Source organism: Pogoniulus pusillus, chromosome 11 (assembly GCF_015220805.1).
Source record: "Pogoniulus pusillus isolate bPogPus1 chromosome 11, bPogPus1.pri, whole genome shotgun sequence".
NCBI lineage: Eukaryota > Metazoa > Chordata > Aves > Piciformes > Lybiidae > Pogoniulus > Pogoniulus pusillus.
Window position 1 is genome coordinate 11,097,854 of NC_087274.1, and position 19,636 is coordinate 11,117,489.

Sequence of the window (19,636 nt, forward strand, 5' to 3'; positions counted from 1 at the left end):
AGTTTTAATACATTTTTAGATAACAGTGAAGTATTTGTTTTTCAAACGAGAGGTAGGAAATTGCAAAGAATAAAGAATTGCATGAGCTGGCTTAGTGATAGCATGCCTGTTCCATTTGGGGTAGCGGAGGAGGAAGGGGGAATAGATGATGATGTAAGGGCTGCTGCTGTGACACTCCCTCAGTAATAACTTCTGTGAGGAGCTGTAAAGGGTGGAAGGAAAAATAAAAGATGCTGAGGATTCAGTGACTTCGATACTTGATATGAGTCATATCTTTATTGTAAGAGGAGGATAATTCAGATAAGTGCAGCAAATCCTTTCTATAGCAATGCAGAACTTTTCATTTTCCTCCCCAGAGCTCCACTGCGGACAGAGCAGAGGACAGATTACAGTCAAGAGTAATGGATTGTCTTTGTGAACATGAGCCATGATTCCTGCATAAGCAGACAGAGTTTTGGAAGCTCTGCATTGATGAGGCAGGTCTTCAGTTTGTGGTATCCGTTGCTCTGAGAAAAGAGCAGTTAAGTCTTACACCTGAAAGATTCACATAACATTAAAAATGGAGGCTTGTTTTTTCATGACATGATGGGAGAGGAGCTTTATACAGTGTTTGAAATTCTGTTTTCTGATCAAGTTATCACTGGTTAGGCTTTCCCACTTGCCAGTATGTGAAATTTACTTACTAATGATTTGTGTCTTCCGTCCCATAAACACTTAGACCATTTTATTCTTCATCAGTATGCCTGGTAAATTTTATGACCAGAGGTAAGGGATCTTCTCCTAAGGACATAGGTACAACTGCTGTGGCCTGTCCTAACACTACTAGTGGACTTCATGTGGACTGGAATTGCTTGTGTAAGGATCCTCCTGATCTACAGAACTGATGCTGCTTTGCAATGATGGCTCTTAAAATCCTATGTGGACCTTTTTAAAAGTAATCTTAATTTTTCATCTCAAAATAGGGTTGGAGTCTCATTTACTTTGCTTTCTCAGTAGGAGATTGAACTGCGTGGATGGGGAGTGTTAGAGGTATTTCGAAGCTGGGAGAAATGCAGTGCAGAGAGCTGGTGATTAACACTATTCTTAGATCACTAAGGCACCACTTAGGGTGCTAACAGGAAATGGCAACTTCAGCTTCGATGGGCAAAGTGCAGCTGGGCTCTAAAGTGACTGGTAATGGCATCTGGGGCAGCAGAACCTGGACTTTCCTTCTTCTGTACTTTTAAATGCAAATTGCAGTGTGCTGTGGGGACTGGTACATGCGTGTCTTAGGTGTGCAAGGAATTAGTAAAGATCGATTGCTCGCAGTAAATACTGATCGTTGCAGAAAGGATATTGCAGTTAACTTTTGCTCAGTGTAAAAGGTTTGAGTTTTGTGTTGATATTAGCATGCAGTTTTTAAACTTCTAGTCGTCAAGCCCTGATCTTTCTCATGTGTACAGTTTCGCAACGAGTAGTTGGATGGAGGGGATGACTTCTGCTCTGCATGTCAGTGATGTCATCTGTAAAGAATTAAATGTGTCTGAAGGACCAACAGCTGTCAGTGCTGAGAAGTATGAAGCAGAAAAGAAGTCTTGATCAGCTCACCAGTATTTCTTTTAAGTGTCCCTGAACCTGGTAGCTCTTCATGCACAAAGCCTGTGTTGTTTCTGTCTGTGCTGCTAAAACCTTTAGATGTCTATTGCTGGCATCAGTGTGAGACTTGCCTTAACGTGGCTGGCTGACCTGAAGGTAACTTTAACTTTCCATTCAGGGTCCCAGTTTCAATTTGTATACATCTTGAAAAAACAAGTGATTTTATTACTTGCCCAGATAAGTCTGTAATCAGTAGACCCAGAAACCTCTGTAAGCCTCAGATGAGTCCCTCACTCCTCCTTCCCCATTTCCCTTCCTCCTGCTGCAGTCAGTTGAGTCTTGGGGTTTTGCTGCCCCTTTGCAGCACTACCCACGTGCTCCTGCTTGAACTCTTGTCCACCTCTTCCCATCCTCTGCTCTGTTTAATTGCCAAGATAAAACATGTGGAATTGGTGGAATTAATAGTGGTACTATTTGCAACGATTGCTCATAAAATCCTATGTGGACCTTTTTAAAACTAATATTAATTTTCCTTCTCAAAATGAGATTTCAGCATGTTTGCTTCACTTGCAGTAGGGTAGGGATTGAAACGCATCCATGGAGAACTAATAATGGAACTACTTGTTCTTGCTTATGTATGTTTTGAGGTGGTTTGTTGCAAGAGTTGTAGAGCAGACCTGTTTTGTCTTCCAAAACTGAAATGAAGGGTGTTTCCTTGATGGCTGCTTGCATCAGTCCCAGAGTTGTACCCAGTGCTTGCTGGGGTGGCTCTAGCTGCGTAGCCAACCATTCAACTGAGGCAAGTGACAAATGCCACCTCCCTGAGTTGTCCTGCAGTCAGATCAGTTCCCCAGTGTGTTGGACTAGACCAGAGCCTGTTACCGCTGCACGGCTGTGAGTGGGAGGGTGCAGCCACACAGCAGAGGCTGCAGAAACCAACTCAAACAGAACTGCTGCCAACAGCCAGCCACTACAAACTGGTTGGGTGGCCTCAAAGTTTGTAGCTGGGGAGGAATTCACGCTCAGAAGTATGAGTTAAGTAGTGAAATTCTTAATTCTGAGGTCAGGATGCCTACAAGATCAGCATTAGCAGTGACACTGCAATTGTTTTGACGGATTCTTGCCAACATCCTCATTCCTGGATGCAGGATTAAGTCATCTGGATTTTGGCTTCTAGCTCTTTGTTTAGTTGAGTAAGTGTTCCACCTTTCAAAATCTAATTTAACAACTGTGATTTTGAACACTGTTAATAAAGGACTTGAAATCTATGGAAGTTCAGTAGTAGTAGAATAACTGAAGTGTTTCAAACCTTTTGAAATGTGAATGTTTTCAGTAGAGCAAATCATTTGGGAACTTTGTCCTGCAGATAATTATTTGTCAAATATTATTCCTGATAATATCTTTCTGGTAAAGAGCTGAGTAAGACTGCTTCACATTCTGTAACGTTTACAATGCTGTAAAATATTAAGCAATAGATACTGAATGCAAGAATCCTCAAGCCTTTTGGTTTTAAAACCAGATGAAAGAGAGTTAAGGCTTTCATTGCTCTGTTAACCTGTCCACACTGTGAAACAAATGCATAATAAATACTGTAATGAAACATTTTAAACAAAGTCATGCATTTAAAGGAAAAAAAGAATTTGAAGATTATCTTTGTTGTAAACATGAGTTGAACTGAAAGCCTTTCTCCCCCCACACCATTAATGTTGCAAATAGCCAGCAGGGATCTGCCCCTTCTCATGATCTTAGATATTAAAAAGAAATTCTTTCCAGTGAGGGTGGTGAGACACCAGGCCTGGTTGCCCAGGGACGTTGTGGATGTCCCTTCCCTGGAGGTGTTCAAGGCCAGGTTGGATGAGACCTTGAGCAACCTGGTCTAGTGAAAAGTGTCCCTGCCCATGGCAGGAGGATTACAACTAAATGATCATTAGGGTCCCTTCCAACCTAAACCAATCCATGAATCTTTAGAAGCATGATGAAGCATTTGCTCATCTGATTGTGACAGCATTTTCACCTGAGAAAACAGAGCAGCTACAGAACACATTAATTTGCTTAATTTAAGACCAAAAATCTGTGTATCAAGCACTTCTGAAATTTTGAACTTCTTCAGAGGCTGCTTTTCTTAATGTGCTTTGTAATGTTTCTGGTGTATTTCTTCATGAAATGTAGATGCTTTTTTGGGCAACCTTTATGTATTTTCTTCCTGGCTTGCTTTGCAGTGAGTTAGTTAGCACTGGTGTCTGTATTGCTTCTCATCAGATAGTCTGGTTGTCAGCACAAGGCATGGCCATTCTTTCTTTAACTGCTGTCAGGTTTTCAGAGTACATCAGGACTGTTTGTTTTCATGATGTATTCAGTTTTGGAGTAATCTCCCAAGAGCTGCAGTGGATTCCCCTACATTTACCAGTTTTAAGACTCAGCTTGACAAGGACCTAGACCACCTCATTTAAACTACACTGTCAGCTAGAAAGGTTAGACCAGATGATCCTTGGGGTCCCTTCCAATCTGACATCCTGTGATGTGCCTTCAGGTATATTGTTAGTCACTTAAACTTGCCAGGACACCCTGAGGTGTAAAGCTTGGTGATCCAATGATACAACCAGCCTGTTCTAATAAGGGAGACCATATTTAGATGAAACCTGCTATAGAAGGGATTGTGAAGATCCACAGGAAACCACAATTGAGCTTAGGTGGCAGCCATTCACTGTTGCACTTCCAGGCTCTGACTATCTTTGCACAATGTAATCTTGTATACAATAATGTTGCATTAATGACCTGGATGATGAAATAGAGCAAGCTTGTAGTATTTGTGGTGACTATTGGTTGGGTTGGAGTTATGCCTGCTGAAGATACCAGTTAAAACTGTTTGACTTGAAGTGTGTTCTAAAACCAGGAAGGTGTTAAAGAAGAATTAACACAGCCTTACATGTAGGCAGAAGTAATCAACTGCACCAGTGCAGGATGGAGAATAAGTAGCTAGGTATCAGTTCCTCTGAAAATACCCCATATGTCACAGTGGAAAACTGGCTGAAATAAAGGTGATGTCATTCTCTGAAGACAAGCAATGAGATGTACAGGCAGGGCTGTGACACTGAAAAAAACAATCAATGCAATCCTTCCACTCAGTGCATGTATGGCCTTGGCTGTTGTTTGAAGTCCCCAAGGCTATAAAACTGCTCTCTAGTCACATACTCCACATTGCTACTCAAAGGTAAAGTCCAGGTTGTTCCACTAGGAATCATGGAATTGTAGAATGGCTTAGGTTGGCAGGGACCTCAAGGATGATGTAGTTTCAACCCCCTGCCATCGGCAGGGACACCTCTCACTAGAAGAGGTCTCTTAAGGCCTCATCCAACCTGACCTTGAACACCTTCGGGGAGGGAGCATCCACAACCTCCCTGGACAACCTGTTCCAGTGTCTCACCATCTTCATGGTAAAGAACCCTTTCCTAATGTCTAGTTTGAATTTCCTCTCTTCCAGTTTAAATCCATTACCCCTTGTCTCTCATTACAAGACCATGCAAATAGTCCCTCCCCAGCCTTCCTGTAGCCCCCCTTCAGATGCTGGAAGGCCACTGTAAGGTCTTGAAGCCTTCTCCTGCTCAGTTTTTCCAGTGCCGGGCTGGTGTTGCCCTCTGTGGTATGGTATTCTTGCAGGATGCCAGGTGAACTGAGTAGTATTCAACTTTGGAGGTTGCACTCACCTGCTTTGCGGGTTTGCTCTGCCCAGCTGTTAGAAGCAGTTTGTCTTCCTCAACACACATCCTGGAGCACTTGCTTGGTGTCATTCCACAAATAACTGCTCCTATCTGGTTCAAAGTGATATGGAAATTGCTGGAGTTGATGTGCTTGGAAAGGCAGCAATTAAAAGAGAAAGTGAAGGAGTGGACTTTGTAGTTTCTTGAGCAGTGAGATATAGCAGTTCGTGTCTTCCATTTGGAATAGAGAGCATGAGTGCCTTAATTTAGGCATTTCTTATCTTGACAGAGGAGTTTTGGGGATTGTCTCCCGTGGTTTGGGGTATCAAGCCTGAGATGATTAAGGGCTGGATGTTACTGTTGCAATATCCTGTCTTTCAGTGAAATGTGGGCCCTTCCTCATCCTCTGTCAGTGTTTTAGTCATCTTGACGGCTGCAGTGTATTTAAAGGCAACACATAGGATGTCTAGTAAGGAATTTTGCTTTTGGTTCTTAGAGGAATTGTCCCTGTCTCTGGGAGGTAGGTGTGTGTCCTTCCGTGAGCAACACATTCTGTGGCAGAGTGCTTTAGTGAGAGAGGTTAGGACAAAATAGACACATGCAAATAGAAATAGGAACTATAGGGTAGTGAAATGAAATTGTTATGCAAAGCAGATCGAGAATGGATTTCACAAGCTGTGAATCTAGTCTGATTTATGGACTGTCATGCATCTGTATTTCCCCAGGGTATTTTTCACTTTCACTGTGTATGACCAGCCTCATTTGTATTGTAAAGATCTAAAAGGGCAATCACAGCTGGAATGGCAAACACACCTTACGACTGCTTGTTCTTCATTACCTTTTGCAGTTTTTCTGTTTGATACACACCAGGTAATGCTTTGTAACAAAGTCAGCACAAGGAGAACTTGTATAAGTGAGAAATGTATGATTTTGATAGACTTGCAACCTGCCACAAGGCTGCTGCTGCCATTTCTGCAGTGTTTCACTGTGAAGCTTGGAGGCAACTCTGAAGCACTCACTGGAATGCTTGAGAGCTTTTTTTATTATTATTTTCTGGTAGAGTGATTTTTGACCTTCATCCATCAGAGCTTGTGCCAAGAGCTCCTACAAAAGCCATTATGATTTCATTAATGGCCAGAGAAGTTGTAGTTGGTTGTACTTGGAGCATACGTTAACAGATGTGTTTCATGCCCCTAAACTTGAGGGGATAGCTGGAAACAGCCCCTCTTAAAAGAGGACCTGGATTTTATAGCATCTGAGTTTGCAGCAAACACAGGAATAGAAACCAGGAGATGTTACTCTGCCCACTAGTTAAAAGTAGCTTGTTCAGAATCGTTCTTCTCAAAGTTGAGGGTTTATTTAAATACTTAGGGCAATGTATGCTCTGTTCTTTATGTACAGATGTGCATCTGGGTTATTTTGGGGTGTGGGGGTTTATTTTGAGCCTTTCCCAAACAGAGCTGATTTTTAATTCTGAGTTCAAGGTTAGTTTCTTTCTTCAGTAAATAAGAGGGGGGAGGATGGTCTAGAGCTCTCTAGGCTTCAGAGTTTGATTTGGTTTTTAGCCTGTGTGCTTCATTGATGGTTCTGATTTTGAGACCCTGCTTAAAGATCAGTTAAGCAGTGCCGATCTGCTTGCCTTTGAAATAAAAACTCAATGAGGAAGGGCACTCATTAGCTTGCAAAATGATCGTCCCCACTAGTACCTGAGTAAACTCCCCCACAGTGCCTAACAGAACACTGACAAAGTGCTGTGCTCTTCAGTGCTTCCCAATTGGACGTGGATTGGGTTTGAGATTAAGGAAGGATGTTTTTGTCTTCTGTTTCCGTGATAACATCCTGAGCGCTGCAGCTCGTTCTGAAAGGCGACTGCTCCTGGCCAGTAGTCCTGTAAACTAACCCTTCTCTGTTGGGGGGAAAAAACAACACTCACCTTCCTCTTTTTAAGAAACCCTTCTTCTGAATCCTGTGGCATTCTGCTCTCTGTCTGCAAGCCAAGCTGTGGGGCTTTGCCTGCCGTAACAATATTTTTTCCTTTTTTTCGCTCCGCTTTTTTTGATCAGGCTCTGAAAGGGGACAGAACAAACAGGCAGCATCCAAACGTTGAGCAGTTGTCCTTGTGTTATGAAGTCCATCAAAATTAGTATTCAGCACCATAAAAGTTACTGAACATAAAACAAATTTTACTTCTGAGAGTCCCTGCTGCTACTGAAACACTTGGGGGTCTTTTAGATGAGGGAAGCCTAATTAGAAAATGAGCTGTAGCCACTTCTAGCTCTGTAAAGCTATTTTTGTTTGGGTTATAAAATCACCAGTACTGATTTTCTCTGTGCATTGCCTTTCTTTTTGTTCTTTCTACATTAGCCTTCATGGAAATAACTCACTTTGTGGTAGCTAGAGCTTAACCTTTATACAAATGGTAGTAGTGGGAGGACGAAATTGAAGATAATTCTGTAATTACTGAGGCTGACGGCTCGCTATCCTTCAGTGTAGGCAGAAGTGGTGAAATTGCTGTCCTTTTACCTCTTGTTTGTGCTAGTGGAAACTTCCTACACAGGAGGAAACTTAATTCAGACTGTGGTAAAGTTCCTTGAGCTTTGACTCTTTCCAGGATCTCCATTAAGACATTTTGGAGGTCACTACAAATATAATTTTAAATAGTGGTGTGGGTTTTTTTTCTCCCATCCACTTGTGCCATGTAAAAACTACAGGAGGTGAGCCATAGGGAAAGAGTTGTCAAGATTGTTCTCTTCTTTTACTTCTCTCCTTTTTTCTCCTATTAAATGCATAAATAATTCTTCATAATTGAAAGCTTTTGCCAGAGTAGAACGCCTGAGAGGAGGGTAAGTTAGTCTTTGCTGAGTCCTGTATGTGTGGCTAGACTTCATTGTTAGCTAACTTTAAGTTATAATACACTTTAAGTTGTGTGTATTTTTGTTACGTAGATACACACCAAAAAAATCCAAGTGGTTTTGATGTGAAAGGTGAATGCTAAATCCTGACTACATTCCTTCTTTTTGGACTTTGGTTTGTTAGGACAGTCTTTACTATACTTGCCAGCCAGAGCTGCTGTGGATTTCTAGACCACTGTCTCTTTCTCTGGAGTTCAATATTGCATGGAATTGTAATTATAATTTACTGTTTTCTCATCTAGTTAAAAGTAATGTCCTCCTCCTGTAGTCTTACCAAGCTGCCTCTCCCCATCAGCCCTTCCTGAAGGTTAGGTGAATACTGGATTTGCCTACAAATGTTTATATGGATGGGGACTACTCCAGTGATGAGCAGATTGTCCTTTGAAACCATAGCACCAATATTCCTTACAGCTCGGAAAGAGAAGCTCCGATCCTAGAGTGACTGTGCAGTGCCTTACACAGACATTTTTGCTTTTTCTTTCAGCTTTATCCTTTATTTTGGACTAGGTTACCAGTTTGCTTCAAGAGAAATGGAAATTACTTCATTTCTTTAAGAGGAAAATAGAGCTGAAGACAGTAGCATGTAACCCAAAGACTTTTGCACAGCTTCAGAAGTTACTTTCCTGGGGTTCTGCTTTCAGCTGCTCGTCCTGCTGAAGATGTTGTCAGTGTGAGCACTGAGGTGGATTAACAGTTGTCACTTCAGATAAGGCTTAGGACAGAAGGCCCTGCCCGAGGAGCTGATGGAAGGCCCTTATGCTGCAGCTTTGTCGTGGTGGGAAGACCTGAAATAATGGTTTTGGAGTTTGTGTTCTGTGCTCTTTAGAAAAGGTGAAAGAAGGGTTTCTGCAATGATAATGAATATTGGGTTGAGGATGAAAAATGGAAATGTATCCATAACACATGGATGTATTGCAGTCTCTGTGCATTATTTAGATATTGTATTGAGTGCAGTTTAAGAAACAGCCTTTCACTGTTTCCAGTAGCACTTGCTCAGGGGTTGTTAAGTGTTTTCACACCTTTTTATACTCACCTAGAGAGCAAGCATTCACAATCTTAAAGCATGTCTAAACTTGATGTTTTAGGGTTTGGTCTGAACAATGTGAATATTTTGCTTTTCCTATGTGTGGTGATAATAAATTGAATGGAAGGAAAAGCCTGAAATATTTTAGCAGCAGTGTGTGAGGTAGTTGAGGCCTCATCCCTGGAAATAATCAAGGGCAGGCATGACGAGGCTCTGAGCAACTTGATCAAGTGGAGGATGTCCCTGCTTAATAGATGACCTCTGGAGGTCCCTTCTAACCCAAACCACTCTGTGATGTCCTTCAGTGCCATTTGCAGTAAGTTTGTGGTGGAGGAAAGCTCCACGTTATGGAGTGTGTTGAACTTGCTGCAGGTGTAGCTTCCCTTGAAGCAGTGGCTGCTTGCAGGGTTTGTAGCTCTTAGTGCAGCTGAAAAGTGGGTGGGGTGAGGTGGCATTTTTCTCTGAAACAAAAAGCTGTGTTAAAACACTTCAGAGGAGGGTGAGAGAAACGTCCTCCCAACGACCATTTCAACCTCAGACAAGTAATTTCCAGGCATAATTGAGTTTCAGAATTGCTGCCTTTGAATCACCACTTCACTTAAATTTTCATTCCTGCTCTAGTTTGTCAGGAGCTTTGTTTTCTATGTGGCAGCATTAGCACAACTTTGAGAAAAACCACATTGGCAGCTAGCAGGTTGTGCTGGAGCAGTTGTGTTACCTTCTGTTTCGTTTAGTGCAACAAGAATCCCCAAGCCTTACTATTTAGAGCAAAGAGGTTTAGCCAAAACGCAGAGCCCTTTCTGAAGGAGTTTGTTGGGTTTTGTCTCCAAGCCTCACTCATTCTGAGCTTTGCTAAGTTCATAGGCACATGAGTATGTTTGAGGCCTTATGTTTAGTTGCATGCTTGCATGTTGGAGTCAGCTTGACAGTTGAGATACCAGATCTGCTTCTTAGGCTCCAGTTCAGTGTCTGCGTGTTCCTGAAAGTTGTTTGGATTTAAGGGGATTAAAACTGGTGTGAACAACCCACAAAGATGGAAAATCTGTGTTTAGGAATACTGGCTAGGGATGGAATTGAAAGTGGCTGGAGGTGCTTGATGTTGTGAGCTGTTGTAACTTAAACTTTGGAACTGAGCTCTTCAGCAGTGCCTCTTTCTCCACTTCCACGGGAACAGATGGGCTTTTGTTGATAAGAGATCTATTATCAACCTAGGAAACTGACAGGCAGCAGTCGAGCCACTCTTACTGTAAAACAGGCCTGACTACAGACTGAGGACATCACATGGCAGTATGTGTTCAAATGTAGTGGCTAAAAATATCCTTCCTTCTTCCTCCTCTCAGGCACAGATGCCCCAGTGTGAAAGGAAGAGTCACTCTGGCATGGAGTTGATTAGATCTACAGCAGCCAAGGGGATTGGCTGCACAGGAATGCTTTATGTGTTGACCTATACGAGGAGCAGCAGCTTTTAACAATTGTTGAGATAAATGTTTGTGGGGTTTCCATTTTATTTTATTTTTTTCCCTGCAGACTTTGAAGGTTGTCTCAGTTTGGAGCAGCAAATCTTTGTTTCATTTTGTTGCTTGGTTTATCTGTATTTATTTGTACTTAGGGAAAATTTCAAAGCAAAATGCAGTGATACCTACAGTACTTCAAGTAAATTTTATGGCTTTGGTTAAGTCTGGGAAAATCTTAGCATGGTTAAGTTGGGAATCTGTATTTTTCTCAGAGGCATAGCACTGGTTGTGATAAATTTTAATCTTAATTATTATCTGGAAATTACTTGGAGGTAGCAGATAGATGGATTTGCTGGATGCTTTTCTTAAAAATGTTTTGCAGGAAAATGGTTCAATTACTTAAAAATCAGCTCTTTAATTAAAGATATGAGTGTCTGAGCCAGATACACCAGTGCAGAGTCCTCACATGTGTTCCAGGCTCACTTTTTAGTTGTATTTCACTACTAGATGTTAGTGGCATAAGATGATTTTTCTTTTTTGAAAGCTGGAATTTTACATGACTGTTCTGCAGTTTCTCTACATTAAAAACAGTGTGGGCAGCAGGTTGAGAGAGGTTCTCCTCCCCTTCTACTCTGCTGTGGTGAGGCTGTACTTGGAGTGTGATGTCCAGTTCTGGGCTCCCCAGTTCAAGAAGAAAAGGGAAATACTGGAGGGAGCCATGAGGGTGATGTGGGAACTGGAGCATCTTTCTAACAAGGAGAAGCTGAGACCTGAGGCACCTTAGCCTGGAAAAGGGCAGACTAAGAGGGGATCTTCTCAATGCTGATCAATATCTAAAGAGTGGAGGGGAAGAAGATGAGTCTGGGCTCTTCTCAGTGGTGGTTGGTGACAAGACAAGGGGCAATGGATACAAACTGAAACACAGGAGGTTTCACTTGAACTTAAGGAGAAACTTTGAGGGTACTGGAGCAGGCTGCCCAGAGAGATTCCAAACCCACCTGGCTGTGATCCTGTGCAACCTGATCTAGGCAAACCTGTGTTAGCAGAGGGTTAGAGTAGATGAAATCCAGAGATCTCTCCCATCCTATGATGTCTTAATAAATAGTAGCTACATAACTTCATAGCAGACACCGAAATTCCAGCCTTGTGCTGCCACGTGACTGTGAAGCTGTCCTGAATTCAAGGTTCTTCAGTACAAGTCATTTTTGCTTGGCTAAGCCTTGGGAGTAGCTCCAGGAGTGTCTGAAAGACAGTCAGAAAAAACGGGGTTGTAGCTGGCTGTGTGCTGGAGCTGACTCCTTTCGAAACTACACTCGACCGTGGAGCTGCATAAAGAAAATTGTCTCTGCTGCTGCCTCGGAGTGCATACTGCAAGAGGCAGAAGGGGGGAAACAGCGCTGTTTACGGGCTGGCTGCATGTGTATAAGCTCTCTGGTATATAGTATAGGGCATGGATACTTTGGCTGTCTGCCAGGGTGCGAATGGAGCCCTGACAGCTAGTTAAAATGATCCTGGAAAGGACAACCGACTGTGACACCGTCTGGGTGTGAAGCAGGAAAAAGTCCTTGGAGCAAACAAAGCCACTGAAGGTGGAGGGAGGAGGATTCATTGTTGCAGCACAAGTCCCCAGAACAGGTTGTACATGCATATGTGTAGGCAGTTCACCTCGTCAAGCCTTTTATCGAGCTATTTCTTCCTCCATCCCCCCTCTTCTGGTCACAGAGCTTAGCGCCTGCCTCAGCAGTGCTCCCTCGCTGGTATTTGGCTTCTGGCCAAGCATTAATGAGTACCCCAAGCCCTCTGTGATTTGGCTTCTCCAAATCTATTAGCATATCTTCAGAGCTAGATAAAACTCATTAAAGCAATTTACGTTTGGGCATTAGAATTTCTGATCGTTTTAAATACTTAACTGCCACAAGCACAAGTACAGGGTAGCAGCCTTCCTATGAAACTACAATTTATCCCGTTTTTTGTTCTTGGAAGAAGAGCAACCTGCCATATCCCTTACCTGGTCTCTGATGGTAATGAAAGGAATTTGTAGCGCACAATCCTATCAAAGGCTTGATCTGTGTTGGCTTTGATAAAGGGATGCAGGCTGTGGCATAGATTTGCTGTATTAGAAATCACATCAAATGACTCATCTTTGTGTTCCATTGTATTGTAAATGACTCCAGTGGTGGTGGCTGAGCTACATAACAACCAAAATTCCTGCCCCTTCAAGCTCTGTGCCAGTGTCTCTACATGACTTGAGTTGTAGATCTGGGCGTCAGCCTGTGCCCTCTGTCTCCCTAATCTCTGTGAATGCACTTTTTTTTTTTACATACCTGTTTTAAATCTCCATCTTCCCTGCTCGGAGCTGCCTGCGGGTGTCATTTTACCCACACTGTGGGGTTGAATGTTCCTGCAGAGTGCTGCATTACAGTGCTTCAGGACTGCCTCAGGACAGTGCTTGTGAGAGATGGGCATCGTTTTCCTGCTTTCAGGCAATGTAGCAGACATCAGCTGATGGGAGTCGACTCTCCATGTGCAAACTTTTACCTCACAGCCTGTGACAGAGCCGCACTTGAACTGCTCATGACCCGTGGTCAGATTATCCTTGCTGACTGACTGAACTGCAGTGCAGGCCGAAACAGTGCTTGTAAATAAATACATGGAAGCCCAGAGTAGTGGCTGCACAAAAGAGAGCTTGAATGTTTGTATCCATATTTAGGGTCTTTTAGTGTTAAAGTCTCTTCAGCTGAAAACATCCTGAAATGGGCTGTGAAATATATGGCATGTTCTGTAGATGGCCCTGCTACTGTGCTAGTTCCCCAGTGGAAGTGCTGGCACTAGGGGATGGACATCCACCATCAGCCTCTTTGGTTGGGAGTGAAAGAGCAGCCAGCTGACTTGTTACCCACTGGAATTCACTGAGGAGACTGGGCCAGTTCTCTTTGTGCTTTGCCAGGTTTCATTTCAGTAGGTGATGAGTTTTTCCTATGAGACAGTTAAGGTGTTGATATGTGACAGCAAACTTGGACCTTTAGAGTTCAGTTTTCTGAAGCACTCCCATGGGCAGTAAAAAACTAAGGCAAACACTGACAAATTCTTGTCTAGTTTTCCTTTTTAAAATTTTTCTTTCCTCTCATCAGCCTTTCAGAAAATGAAATGTAGTGAGATAGCAAAAAACCCCCAGCCCACCCTAAAAGTCAAACAGCAATCATTGCTTATGAAAATTTGGGAGTTTCGGTGGCTCTCTTGACCATGACTGTGTGTGTAGTGTGTGGTGTCTGCATCTGTGTTCACATTGCCTTTCTCTTTGCATTTCCTTGTCTTCCTGTATCCAGGCAGTGCTAATCATGTGATAGCTTTGTGACTTGATGCTTTAAGTATATTTTTTTCTTTTAAAAGTGCAAATCAGGCTCTTTGGCCATTACCACAAAATTAAAGAGCCTCAGAAAACCAAGAAGAAATGCAAGTGCTCAGGGAAAAGTAGTGTTGTGGTGCTCAGTTTTAAGGGGGTGAGGTGTGCAGTGTTTACCTCCAACTATCACATAAAATCTTTTTGAGGAGAGGTGATTTCAAACTATAGCATGGCTTTGTTTACAGAACATACTACTACTTCATTCAAGAGACTACTTTCAGGCAAGGTACCAGGCTTGCCTGTTGCACTCAGCTGACAGAAATACAATGAAAAATACACCACCTTGAAGTTTTCAGAGCAAGTATGCTTTGAAGTACCACTTTGTGCGTTGTACAGCTGCCTATTTATGTGGCTCCTCTCTTATGCCTCCTGATCTTTCATTCATTTTGGAATAAAGCTATTGTAAGAAAACTATCCCTTTAAAAGGGGGAAAAATAAAATCATGGAATCACAAAGATTGGAAAAGACCTCCAAGGTCATAGAGACCAACTGTTAACCCAGCACTGCCAAGTCCACCACTAAGCCATGTGTCCCTCAGCACCACATTTGCATGTCTTTTGTGTGCTTCCAGGGACTGTGATTTCACCACTGCACTGCGCAGCCTGTTTCAGGGTGTAACCATTCTTTTGGTGTAAAAGTTTTTCCTAATGTCCAAGCTAAATCACCCCTGGCACAACTTCCAGCCACTTCCTCTCATTTTGTTGCTTATTATTGGGAGAAGAGATGGACCCCCACCTGGCTCCTTCCTTCTTTCAGGGAGTTGCAGAAAGCCAAAAGGTCTCCCCTCAGCCGTCTTTCCTCCAGGCTGAACAACTCCAGTTCCCTTAGCCTTTCCTAACCAGGCCTATTCTCCAGCTTTTTCACCAGCTTTGCAGCCTTCTCTGGACCTACTCCAGCATCTCAGTGTCCTTCTTGGAGTGAGGGGCCCCAAACTAAACCCAGGATTAAGATGCAGTTCAAAGAAGCAACTTTCTTCACCTCCCTTTTCTGTTCACGTATGTCTAACTTGCTTTATGAACATGAAATAGCTCAACAGGCAAGGCATTTTCTGCCATACCACTTAACCTGCTTTTACCAGCAAAACTAGCTAAAGCAACCAGTTGGATCTGCAGCTGGACTTGTGCTTATGTTGTCAATTCTTTCTAATATAGATGTTGCCTGGAATCTTTAACACAACCCAGTGTACAACCAGTGCAGATGCAGAAAAGCTGGGTGAAAGCACCAGGTTTGTCAGCTGAAGTCAGCAAAAAGAGATCATTACAAATGATAAACCAATCAGAATTTCCTGGCTTGCAGATTTCAAACAGATTTTTTTTACTTGTGCAGCCAGCTTATCATTGGCACAGATCTCAGTCTAGTTTTGTTAAAAGTACCTGTGGACTTAAAGTGATTTTCTTCTAAAGTGTGGTGATTTGGCACTAAAATCCTTTGGCTGCCTTAAATTACTCATCCAGCTTTTTGTTCCCCTGCAGCTCTGAACACCCATGAGATGCAGTGGAGCAGGCTGACTAGCAGTTTTTCATTAGCTCATCTTAGAAGAGCAGTCTTACAAGAATAGGAAGAAATAATGTTCTTTTTTGTTTGCTTCTTTCAGGTTTTGAATGAAGAATGCGATCAGAACTGGTACAAGGCAGAGCTCAATGGCAAAGATGGCTTCATTCCCAAGAACTACATAGAAATGAAACCACATCCGTGAGTAGAGCTCTGGTGATGGCCACCCCTGATAGGACTTTTTCCACATCCTCTCAAACAGAAGGAAGGTTTTCTGCTGAACCGTTTGCAAAGTGCACCTTGCTACATCTACCAAAACATACATATGGATGGCTAGGGGAGGCCTGTTGAGTTGTAGCTCTACCTGTACTGTTTACTGTAATTCAGCTCACAGCTAAAGGGCAGGGTAGCTTTGGAAGCTTTTCTGGTGGTTGCTCAGGTGTTCTGTTGGTCACACTGTGTTCAGTTCGGGTGTTCTCATCGTAAGGACACAGAACTGCTGGAGTGAGTGCAGGGGAGGGTCACCAAAATGATTGAAGGGCTGGAGCACCTCTGCTATGAGGATAGGCTGAAGGAGCTGAGGCTGTTCAGCCTGGAGAAGAGAAGATTCCAGGGGGACCTTAGAGCTGCCTTCTAGTATCTAAAAGGAACCTACAAGAAGGCTGGAGATGGACTTTTCATAAAGGTGTCTAGTGGCACGACAAGGGGGAGTGACCTTAAGGTTTAGACTGGATCTTAGGAAGAAGTTCTTTAGTACGAGGATGGTGAGACTAAAATAGGTTGCCCAGAGATGTTGTGGATGCCTGCACCCTGCAGATGCTCAAGGCCAGGTTGGATGAAGCCTTGAACAACCAAGTCTAGTTAAGAGGTATCTCTGTCACGGCAGGGAGGTTGGATGATCTCTAAGGTCCTTTCCAACCTAAGTCATTCTGTGATGATGCAAGTGTGTTCTTGTGATAATTCTCTGTTTTCCTTAGTGTAGAGGAAAAATTGTGGCATTCACAACTCACCAGAAAAATGTTTAAAGGCTATTTGGGAGTGAACTCTCAACATGTCTGTGTTGCATCCTGAGAATTAGATCACAGAATTGTTCAAATGGAACAGTCATCTGGTCCAACAGCTTCCTCACAGAACAGGCTGACCTCCTAGAGTCTGTGCTCTTACACAAGTGTAGTTGCATTTATTTGCAGCTCCAGAGAGCTGTGTTTGAGTAACTGCATTAAATATTTCCCTTTAAACATCTAGCATTTGAGAGCAGCAGCATTTCATGACTGGGGATGTTCTTGTGTCAGTTCATGTATTTCTGCTGTCTTCTTCTAAACTCTGGTTCTGCCAACATTTGAGATCCTTCAACACCTGAACAAGAAAACAGCAAGCTCTGGGCAACAAAGTGAAGAAAAGCAGCAAAACTTGTAATCAGAGTTTTTGATTATGAGCTGTAGTGTTTCAGTTGCTCACAAAATCTGATGATTGATTCATTAGGCTGTAATTACCATGAAGATATTGCACTTCAATTGAGAATTATTTTTCTAAGGGCTCTTTTGAAATAGCAGAAGGAGGCTGCTGAGGGACTGTGCTCCAAGGTGAGGAGGTAATACTGCTGTAGTGCAGTCAAACGAGATGTGAAGTAAGGTTACACAAGGAAATTCTGAAATCATTTCAAGCCTTGTGTGCTGCAGTACCAGGTGTGGTTCACCCTGATGGTGCTGTCCACTGGGCATCACAAATTTACATTGCAATTTCTCTCTTGTTGATTTGAGTCATCATATCTCTTCTCAAAACAGTTTTGCAGGCATTTGATCTACTCCGCAGTGATGCCTTCTGTGGCATGGTTCTCAGTTTGTTCTGTAATCACCTGTGGTGTTTTGTTTTGGAAGGATAGAGCTGCCAGGTTGTCTCTTTTTGATATCAAAAGGGAATGAACAATGTCTGAGCCTGCAAGTGGGTGAAGTTGGACTCACAGAATCATTCAGGTTGGAAAAGACCTTTGAGATCATCAAGGCCAGGTTATCACCAAGCATTATCTAATCAGCTAAATCATGGCACCAAGTGCCATGTCCAGTCTCTTTTTAAACACTTCCAGGGATGTGGACTCCTACCAATGTCTGAGACTGCAAACGGATGAAGTTGGTAGTGGTTTTCAAGGAAAGTTAATGTGACCTTTTCTGAAGATGTTTAAACTGCTGATGGCAGCTGAATAGAGTTAGCTCCATGTGTCAGCAGTGCTGGGAGTCTTAACTAAGTGCGTTAACAACCCTGGGAAATGATGCAAAAGTTTTTATAACGTAGTGTTTGTTTATCTGTCATGCAGAGCTCTCCGAGTAGTCATACAAAAGGCAAATTGCAGGCAGGCAACCAGGAGTGAAAGAGAATGTTCTTTTTCTCAGCCTCGTATCAAATGGTGTCGTTGGGTGTTGGCATAAGAGCTTTCCAAAGGGATTTGGAAAGAAAGCAACTGAAAATGTCTCTAAGTCCTGCCCTAGGATCTGACCCTAAATCCTTCAGCCCCACAGCTGGTCTTAAATGCAACCTCTCTTCATGCTTGTGTTTTGCACATCTTCCAGTTTGCTTTGTTAGGGAAAGTGGGGGGCTGTTGGTCACTAGCTGAGTCACCTGGGTTCTGAAGGGTTAATCTGAGTTGCCACATCAATTAACAAAGCAAGTATGTAAGTAGACATAGACATGATGCTCCAGAAGAGCTGCAGGAAGCTCTGGGCAGGGAGGCTTCCTGTGAAGGCAGAGCAGTGTAATTCAGTGGCAGGACTGTTGTTCTCTCTTCCACAGGTGAGGGAAGGGTTTGCTGTTCATGGAGTGACCTGGTGCATAGATCTCAGGTGGTTATGTTCCTAATCAGCTTCCTTTGGTATTGCTGAGATCTCCCTATGCAGGACTGTGATTCATGGAGCAAATCAGCCAAACTAAAAGGTTGTGCAGAGTGAAGCCAGGAATTGCCACACTGCCAGTTGAAGTGAGCCTAAGAGTCATGAGAGCTCTGGGTTGTATCAGCCACTGTGTCTGTCTCTAGTGCTGCATCAGCAGCAAGGCCTGGATTTGGTCATGCAGTGCTGACTGGATGAGTTTTCACCTGCATTGCAAAGCTAAATGGAGGGTCCTCTTATCAAGCTTAGCTCTTCAACAGGGAAGCTGTGGAGAAGTTGTGGCCCATTTCTTTGGCCTGCTTCTGCATGTGGGTTTTTTTATAATAATTCTTGGTGATTTTTTTCAGTCATTCTGTAGAAGACTTGTATGTGCAACAGCAGGCTTCTGATGCTTTAGAAGTGTGGTCTTAAGTAGACTGTAGCCTTGGAAAAAACCTCCCATAGGAGAAGTTATTTTTAATCTTATTTATATTTAGAATTCAAGCTCCTTTTATTCTGGAGGTGTAAAGCAGTGATGAAGTCCTAAAACTACAGGAGAGTTAACTATGAAAGATCTTTAGACTTCCTATTTAAAGTGACATAGAAACAGCTGGCAGGAGGTTTTAACAATGTGATGATATTGTTACTTTGGAAGTGTTATTTCTTTGAATCAAATTATCCATTTGTACTTTGTGGTAATTCAGTAAGGTTTAGGGGGGAAATTTGATGCACTTCTGAGGCTTCAGGAAGAGTCACAGATGTTCTGTTGAGCTCTTTGAGGCTTTCCTTCATGAGTGGGGTGTGCTCATTATCTTTTGAGGTGAGGCTTTAGTTTCCAAGTCGCATGTGAGTAATTGAGAGTTATTTGAGAACTAAACAGAATTAAAACACTTTGTAAACAAGAACCATGGCATAATATCTGAAGTCATAATCTAAAGCTTGCTTTATGTGATATTGGTCAGAGGCAAAATCCAGGACTTCATTATCTTTCTGAAAACTGGGCCAATAGCCCAGGAAAACAAATGCTACTTTTGAGTTCTGAGTTTCACGTCATGGTGTCTCCTGGTTGATTTTCGAAGGCAGCAGAGTGCAGTGAGAGACAGACACAACCTCTACCATCCACCTTGGGTACCAACAAGTGGCACAGATGCCAAACTCCCAGGAAAGCAGTAAATACCATGAAGTTATCACTGGAAACAAGATGATTGTGGGAGAAAGCTT

The 19,636-nt window shown here is 42.8% G+C and overlaps 1 protein-coding gene across 3 annotated transcripts in view; it reads left to right on the forward strand.

Moving 5' to 3' along the window:
• Positions 1–19,636, forward strand: part of GRB2 (growth factor receptor bound protein 2) — a 54,682-nt gene that overhangs the window by 27,217 nt on the left and 7,829 nt on the right. For all 3 annotated transcript variants that reach the window (XM_064151051.1, XM_064151053.1, XM_064151052.1), the window contains exon 3: positions 15,661–15,758. In XM_064151051.1, the coding sequence (XP_064007121.1) occupies positions 15,661–15,758 (98 nt within the window). The remainder of the gene's footprint in view (positions 1–15,660; positions 15,759–19,636) is intronic.